We start from the raw sequence: 8,957 nt of genomic DNA, 5'->3' as shown, positions 1-8,957 counted from the left end.
CGGTTTCATTTTTATATGACGTTCCTAATGTGAGCGCTGAAGCAGATTTCTGATATGAAAATATTAAGTAAGTACGTAAAATCAACTAAACTGAAACCTGTTTTAAGAAAATCTAGATGTTATTTTACGGCTTTCTAAAAACGACTTTGACGGTGAACTTTATTTTTTATTACCTACATTTCTAGTAGTAGGGTGGTAAATAGTCCTAAACCTTCCTATTCTAGTTAAAATACGGAACACTAAAACACTATTATCGCTATATTGACATCTTTAATGGCCAGTCAGTTATATTCTTATCTACCACTTCCGTGTCTAATATTATAGTTCTTCTAATCGTATCCCACATCATTGTCACCCGGCATCTCAGGCTCTTGTCTTGTGAGCTGTTAGTTCGAAACGTAGAATAAGGCCGAACTTTGATTTGAATAGTCAGTCACATTGAAAACAGTACAGCTGAATCGTATATTCGCATTGAAAACAGAATAGCTGTACTTCCGTACTATCGTCGGAAATGAATTAAGAAGTTTTTACGGGAGTATCTTAGATGATTGCGGTAAAGAAATAATTTGATTTATGGCCATCGAAGCTATCTTAAGACAAAAAAACTATGTGACAATACGGCGCGGATCGATCCAGTCGTTGGAATGTTTCGAGAATATAAAGAAATCCACACATTAGTATTCTTATACCCAGATACGGGTTTAATACATATGACTATTCTTGGCAGTCGAGTAAAAAACAAATGAATCCTCTTCTGACTAGCCGACATTAAACTTGGTATGAAGCCTGTGAACTAGATTGCACGTTAAGTAGGTGTGTGTTGTCCAATTGCAGCATGAGCCAGCAGGGGCTGCGAGGGGGCGCGGTGGCGCGCTATCGTTACTTGTTCCTGCTGGCCACCGCGTGCGGTGCTGGCGTGCTGCTGTTCTCCCTCCACAGCGGCTCAGACTTTCTCTTCCTCGCGCGAAAACCCTTCGCGCCCTCCTGGGACCACCGCCCTCATCTCTTGAACGCCGGGCACTCCGGGACGTCAGGAACCATCGACACCGAAGGCTGCACCATATCTGTATTGAACCCCTTCGCTCACGTTATCAAAAGATTAATATACAAACCAATAGAGCACCGGTCCTGTAACCCAAAGTTTACCTTCCTTTTAAACAATGTCACTCATATCTGGATACGAAAAGAGTACTTATCATATAATATTTGCTGCTGCTACAAATCTTTTCACCGGCCACTTTCAATTGACAATATCGACGACCCGTACTTAGACGACACGGTTGAGTATAAATCGTGCATTTATTTCTCAAACTACATTGAAGTGACGAACGAATTCGTTTCAGTATCATGTAATCATGAAAATAAAACCCACGAACAATTCTTCATATTCGCTCCTAAAAAGGTTATGATGAAAAGGTCGTTGTTCGAGGAAACCCCTCCTCAAAACAAAACGTGGTACAACGTGATTATAATGGGCCTAGATGGAATATCCAGGTTGAATTTCCATAGAACTATGCCTAAAACAGTAGCTTATCTTAGTATGAAAGGCGCGGTTGAATTTATGGGATACAATAAAGTAGGAGACAATACGCTTCCAAATTTATCTGCGGCGTTGTTCGGGCTGCAGCAAGAAGAACTACAAACATCATGTTGGCCTCACACTGGAGCCACATTCGATAATTGTCCGTTCATATGGGACCGATACAAGAACGTCGGCTACTATACGGCGCTGGCAGAGGACAGTGCCACACTAGGGACATTCAATTATGAGGGAGCTGGCTTTATCGACGCTCCCACCGACTACTATACACGTACCTTCATAAGCGAAGCAGAAAAAAAAGTGGGAAACTATTATGATGAAAATTGTTGCCTATGCATGGGTAACAAGTATTTTTATCAAGTGCTATTAGACTATATTCTAGACATATCAGCATCGTTGAAGTCTTCTAAATTATTTGGCTTCTTTTGGGAAGTAAGCATGAGTCACGACTTTCTGAACAAACCCATGCTTATGGACGATGGTTACGAGGAATTCTTAAAAAAGCTTGATAGTTCTCAGTATCTGGATAACACGATTTTAATATTTATGAGCGACCATGGAATACGATGGGGTGAAATTCGTTACACCATGCAAGGTCGGTTAGAAGAACGGTTGCCTTTATTGCATATATTGGTACCGCCATCATTTCGTAAAAAATATAGCAAGGCATACGATAACTTGAGACTGAACAGCAGGCGGCTCACTACACCATTCGACGTGCACGCCATGCTCGTCGATCTAGCTGACCTTGATAGCATAACAGACAAGCGGATCCACCAACGCACTGAAACAGCCTACAGCCACGGAAGGAGTATTAGTTTATTTCTGCCAGTGCCTGGCAACCGAACGTGCGAAGTAGCATACATCGATGATCACTGGTGTACCTGCCATAAGAGCTATGAGACGGCGACGGACAGCAAGGAGACGCGCGCGGCCGCGGCCAAAATGATTCGTCACCTGAACTCACTGCTTCGGGAGCACCCAGAGTGCGCGCGACTGAAACTGGACAGCGTGTTGGAGGCGCGCGAGCTGGTGACTGGTACGCCGAACAAAATGGAGCTGGGCTGGCGAGAGTATCTAGTGGTGGTGCGCGCCGAACCAGGCGGTGGCGTGTTCGAGGCAACGTTGCGCCGCGAGACCCGCCACTGGGCCCTCGCCGGCGCTGTCAGCCGCCTCAATCTGTACCGCGACCAGAGCCTCTGCATGCATCACAAGCTACTCAAATTGTACTGCTATTGTGTATAAAACCGAAACGGACCAACCTTCGGTTTGTGGTAATAAGTTTAGAAATTTTGTGAACAAAGTCGTCTATTGTCGTCAGCTGAATGAAATTACAGTTGAAAATGGAAAAAAAATATTCTATAACATAGTGCATCTGTATGTGATCATGCAATTGGATGGAAATCGGCGTGGGTATTTCATGAAACGTTACCTTTTATGGTCTGTTATTTTCCGCCATATCGCAACGCTCGGATGAATTGACCAGGACAACCTGTTTAGTATTGATAAGTATATTGCCATAACATCTCTTCACGTAATGATTTAACGGACATATCGTAGGTATATGCACATACGACATCCGACTGAGGGGCTTTTACGACATGGTTGAAGCGCCGATCGATACAATGTAGTACGTATTCGATGCTTTTTCTTTAGTCCTAATCAGCGGCGGATGTCCCTAAATAGGCCCGGGCTTAGGATGGCTTAATATTACCATAGTAAATAATATTTAAGTAAGTGAATGCGATCAAGGAAAGATACTAAACCATAATAACCAAAACGAAAGCATGTACCTACCTATTGGTCTCTAATCTCTATACAGACACGATATAGGACTGTATTTTCTGTGATAGTAGGTAGGTAAGTACACATTTATTTTGTAACATGTCATTTACCTACTAGGATGGTAAGTACATAAATTGTAACATTTTGCTGGCAATGATGGGGTGAACGCGGGTATTCTGTCATTGCGCGGGAGCGGCGCAAATTCATATCACACAATGATGAAGAGAGTTAAAAAGGCCACATCGAAGAAATTCGTCTAAAAAATAATAATTCAATTTCACATTTGCAAAAGCAAGTGCGCAATGCAAGCAAATGTCAAACAGCAATAGTGTTTTTTTAGGTGAATTGCTTTGAAGTGGCTTTTTTAAATCCCCTCATTTTTAACTCCCGAATTGAGAAGGAGGCGGCTGGGCCGCCAGGAGTGCAAGTCCGCCTCTGCTTCTAGTCACGCAGAGAGGCTGTGGTTAAGTTAGGTTAGGTTGGTAATAATAGGTATATTTCTGCTTATACATATATACCTAATGGTGCCTCCATTAGATAAGCTTAATACTGACCGAAATTTTAATTTATTGACTATAAAACTGCGGATGTGATAGGCAAACGTAGTGGAGATTATATACAGTATTGTATTGTGTGAAGGCCGGCTTTTGCTAGCGGCGTAATTAACACTATCAGCGCACTGTAACTGACACAGACGCTATAGCGTGATTACCATACCTAATTAACACATGGCTGTATTATCATAATAAGAGTTCAATAATAGTCATCATCATCATCATCATCATCATCAGCCCATTAACGTCCCCACTGCTGGGGCACGGGCCTTTCCTATGGATGGATAGGGAGATCGGGCGGGCCCAGTGCGGATTGACGGTTATTAACGACTGCTAATGCAGCCGGGACCAACAGCTTAACGTGCCTTCCGAAGCACGGAGGAGCTCGAGATGAAAACTTTTTTTTTGTGGTCACCCATCCTATGACCGGCCTTTGCGAAAGTTGCTTAACTTCAACAATCGCAGACCGAGCGCGTTTACCGCTGGGCCACCGAGCTCCTCGCTTTAATAGTAGTAATAAATATAAATTTATATTACTACAATATTAAAATAATAGTAGTAAATATAAATTTATATTACTACAATATGAAACTTTCCCTCAGACACTTTTTATATCACAGAATCGCATTTTTATGTAAGTAAGTAATGTCTATTGGGCATGACCGGATCTACCTATGGGCTGATTGGGCTGCAGCCCAGGGCCCCGGGGTTACAAGGGGCCCCCAGATCCCGCTAAAAAGTAGACCATAATTTGAAAAAAAAAATGTCTGTTAAAATATTTTTTGCTATTAGTTGAGTATTAAGATAGGCCCCCAAGTAGTTTCAGCCCAGGGCCCCACAAATTCACGATCCGGCCATGCTATTGGGCAGAAGGCAAGAGAGAAACTACTGCTCTATAATTTTTCCCTAAAAAGTAGCATGGAGAATGCTACACCGACAAGAGCGTGGCTCTTAAATTAGTGATGATGATGAAGTAAATAATAAACAATATTTCTGTTTAATTCGTCTTTTAGTTTTATGTTACACTCCTATAAAATCTTTGTAGACTGCTACCATAGAATAAGGAATAAGACCACGTCTGCTACGGCAATCGGATCTCTATAAAATATTATTATAAGTAATGATTGCGATCGATATAAGTAGGTATTATTTTGTTTAATAACGTCCTAAAAAAACAAGTAGGTACCGCTACTGTCCCGTAGCTACTAAAAAAGGAATAGATCAGGCGCATGTACTACGTACATGGAAGCGTTAAAGTACAACTGCACACAACCCAAGGCAACTTGGCGAGTCGGTAACATATGTGTACATATCAATATGGAAGGAGAAAATAACAGATTGTTTACTTAGAAGAAGACGAGCCAAATTTTAAAAAGTGCGCCTTTAGTTTCGTTTTTAAGTTTCCATATCAACACCGCTCGCGCACCGTATACGACTTATCATCATCATGTCATCCAAACCGTATCCGGCGACGGCGACTCCTAAATATCTATCCCGGGTCGTTGTTGTGGTGGGCTCTGATGTGGCTGGCGAAACCGAACTTCGACTTGAAGATCCGGTCACACGGCACACAGTAAAGCTGGCCTGACGAATTGAGTGTGTAGTTATAGGAGGGTTTCGGTCGAGTCTTCCATATTTGGCGCCGACGACTTATCATAGAAATCAGAGGAATGGGATGGGATATAAAAGAACTTGTTTTTATTTAGGAACTAATTGCCATTCTGCCGTTTCAAGCCCTCTCCACGAATTAATCAGGCCAGAGCTAGCAAAAAGAATGTAATAATTACAAGAATAGAAGTTGCTTGCCCTGATTTTTGATGTACTTAACCACTTATGACTTATTGTACTCTGTATTCGTACTCACCTCTACTCAAAAACTGTTTTCATTACGTAGGTAGTGAAACTGTTACGCAACAGAATTTTTTATTTTTTTTACCAATCAGTTTCTAGCATAAAGTGTTTTCCCAGATTTGTTTGCGAAGTGTAATGACTTGTTTTGTAAACGCCATACATTTGCTTGTGAATACTAGTCGGCTGTTGTTAACACGGGATAACATTCATAAATCTACTTACGAATGCAATTTTCGTCGTTATGTTCAGTTTTTTAGTGGTTATTTTTTTAGTTATCACAAATGGTGAAGTAAGGACAAGTGTGCCGGAGGTATTTACGATCCGGACAGAGGGTTGTAGCATCCCCGCGTTCCCGCTCATCAGCGACACGGTGCGCGACCTGCTGGCGCCGCCCGCCACCATGACACCCAACTGCACCGAGACTGTACCACTCGTAGCCGCCAACGACACCCACATCTGGGTCAAAAAGGAAACTTATGACATGTTTGACATCTTCCAAGATTCAGAACTAAATTGCTGCTACAGAAACTTTTCCGCTGAAGGCAATGTTGAAAACGTAGCCTACGGAATATGTCGCGATTTCACATCGTGCATCAAAGCCGAACACGAGTTTGTCCGCGTGGAATGTTACTACAGTGGCAATAAAATTTATGAAGACTTATTTAGATTTAATTTTTTTGGAATGAAACAACTACGAAAGCGTAATGAGCGATCATTCAATGTCCTCATGCTCGGTGTCGATAGCATGTCGCGCAAGAATTTTCTTCGGACTATGTCGAAGACATCCTCGTTTTTGAAATACAGGGGGAGTATACAACTGTATGGATACAACAAATTAGGGGATAACTCATTCCCGAATTTATTTCCGATGTTGACGGGAAAAAATTTCAACGAGGCAAAAAAAGTTTGTTGGAAGAACAATGTGATGGATCCGACAGCGTGTACGTTCATGTGGGACGCGTTCAAGAGCGCGGGCTACTACACGGCCCTCGCCGCGGACAGCGCCATCGGCGTGCTCGGTGTCTACGAGACCTACCTGCGCTACAAGCCCACTGACTTCTACTGGCAGACCTTCATGTTCGAGACGCGACATTTATTTAGAGACAGGACATTTGATTACCACATCTGCTTGCGAAACAGATATATCTTCAAAGAACTTCTAAAATATGCAAATGACGTCATAAAAACGGTTCACCAAGGAAAATTATTTGGGTTTTTCTGGGAAGAATCGGTAAGTCACAGTCATGTGAACTATCCATACATTATGGACAACGACTACCTCAATCTTTTACAAGAATTAGAAAGATCTAAATACTTAGAGGATACTATAGTGATATTATTCAGTGATCATGGGACACGTTGGGGACAGATACTTGAAACTGAACAGGGTCGCCAGGAATCTAGGTTGCCTCTTTTCGAAATTTTATTTCCAATGAAGTTTAGACGCCGATATAGAACGGCTTTTAAAAATTTTGAAATTAACAGCCGCCGGCTTACCACTGCTCATGACGTGTACGAAACATTATTAGACCTCATCAACACTTCATCACTGGACGAGCGTCACATTCAGGAGCGAATGAAAACTGTGAACGTCGAAGCTACTGGTATAAGCCTCTTTCTACCTATTCCGACAAATAGAACGTGCGAAACTGTCGGGGTCAACGATCACTGGTGTACTTGTATCAAAGGGCAGAAAGTGGCAGTAGGAACGAAAGGCCAGATATTTACAGCTCAATATTTGTTACAACACATAAACCAGATTATAAGTGAGTATCCTCAATGTCACAAGTTGGGAATTGATAAGATTTTGGAAGTGGCGGCGACGAAGAACAAGGACGGGATCGGTCGAACGTACCGGGTGCTGCTGCAGGCGACGCCGGGGGACGCGGTGTTTGAGGGCACGCTGATACGCGACCGTGGGCTCTGGACGGTGGTGGGCTCCGTCAGCCGCCTCAACCTCTACCGCGACCAAAGCCGCTGCGTCAAAGATCCTCTGGTCAAGATGTACTGCTATTGTCGAAGATGATCTCTCATTACAATATGTACATTAGCATAGAGCAACTCGGACCTCCGCGGACCGGAGGTACCTACATTATCTTTACATCTATGTAGCTTCCTACGTGAAAACTTGCCTGATAATGTCTTGGTTAATCAATTGTTGTTTCCTAGTAAAGTATTATAGAAAGTAGATAGTTTATAAGTAGTTAAATAAAATCAATATTAATAAAAATATAAGCCGTGAGTATCCGACTACGTTATTTCCTATCGCCATCGTTTTTGCTACCTGGGTTGGGGACATGCGCACTGAAACTTGCAGCTTCTATACGATAGCGAAGGTATAGGGACTGCTAGCTCTTAGACCTCTGTCCGGATTTAAGCAATTATTTAGCAGAACTCGCTAAAAGCATGTCCCTATTGCTTTAAATAGGTATATAGGCATGGTGTACCTACCTCAAATTACTTAATTGGAGATGTCCTTAGAAAAGGTTAAATACGATCTACTCTGAACCGGCGTGCGTGTACGAAACAATTGATGAATATGGAGGAAGCAAGAGAAGTGTGTCGGGATCGGGTCTGTTTACCCTGGTGAGAAATGAGCGTGAATTTATGTATGTAGCGTGTATGTAGCTAGCTTTATAAATGTATATCGTGCCACAAGATAATTTTTAACAACTATTTATTTAAGCTATACCTACATATGTGAAAAAGAGACAAAAGTATTTTTGTATACGCTTTATTTGTTTTTGGTTTTTGTTGCTTTCTGAAATGTATATTAGTGCAGATAAATGTCGGCTTTTCGGCGGGAGACGGGAACGGGACAGTTGCTTTCTTCATTGAGTAATCTAAATAATTAATACGAAGTGGTGTTTTGTGGTTAATGATCGCATTAAGTTAGTCAGAAGACATTCGCGAGTGTTATTGTATTGGAGTATTCAATGAACAAAGTGTATCTGCCTATTTTCGCTTCGTGCCGGGAAGCCGCTTCATAACTCAAAAGTTTATGCGGACTTTTGAGTTAATTCGTTTGGGGTTCGGAGTAGGAGTCTACTCCGAGGGTGGGGGCTTAGGTTTCATCATCATCATTCATCACCTTTCATCATTTCATTAATCATCAAGAAAAAAAAATACGTAAGACATGGCTGTATGGGCATAGTTCCCTTTGCCTTACCCCTCGGGGAAAACCAAAACAAAAAAAAAAATGCAGATAAATGTCATGGTTAGTGTCA

At 42.1% G+C, this 8,957-nt stretch overlaps 2 protein-coding genes across 2 annotated transcripts; both read left to right on the top strand.

The window, feature by feature from the left end:
- The first annotated feature begins 835 nt into the window (after positions 1 to 835).
- On the top strand, positions 836 to 2,818 carry LOC126367045 (uncharacterized). Its single transcript, XM_050010435.1, has one exon. It carries the CDS (start codon positions 836 to 838, stop codon positions 2,783 to 2,785), a length of 1,950 nt encoding a protein of 649 aa, XP_049866392.1. The 3' UTR covers positions 2,786 to 2,818.
- Positions 2,819 to 5,971: 3,153 nt separating this feature from the next.
- LOC126367039 (uncharacterized) lies at positions 5,972 to 7,756 on the top strand. Its single transcript, XM_050010421.1, has one exon. The coding sequence runs from the start codon at positions 5,972 to 5,974 to the stop codon at positions 7,754 to 7,756; it is 1,785 nt and encodes a 594-aa protein (XP_049866378.1).
- The last annotated feature ends 1,201 nt before the right edge of the window (positions 7,757 to 8,957 follow it).

Source organism: Pectinophora gossypiella, chromosome 1 (genome assembly GCF_024362695.1).
Source record: "Pectinophora gossypiella chromosome 1, ilPecGoss1.1, whole genome shotgun sequence".
NCBI lineage: Eukaryota > Metazoa > Arthropoda > Insecta > Lepidoptera > Gelechiidae > Pectinophora > Pectinophora gossypiella.
This window is presented reverse-complemented; position numbering and strand designations above follow the sequence as displayed.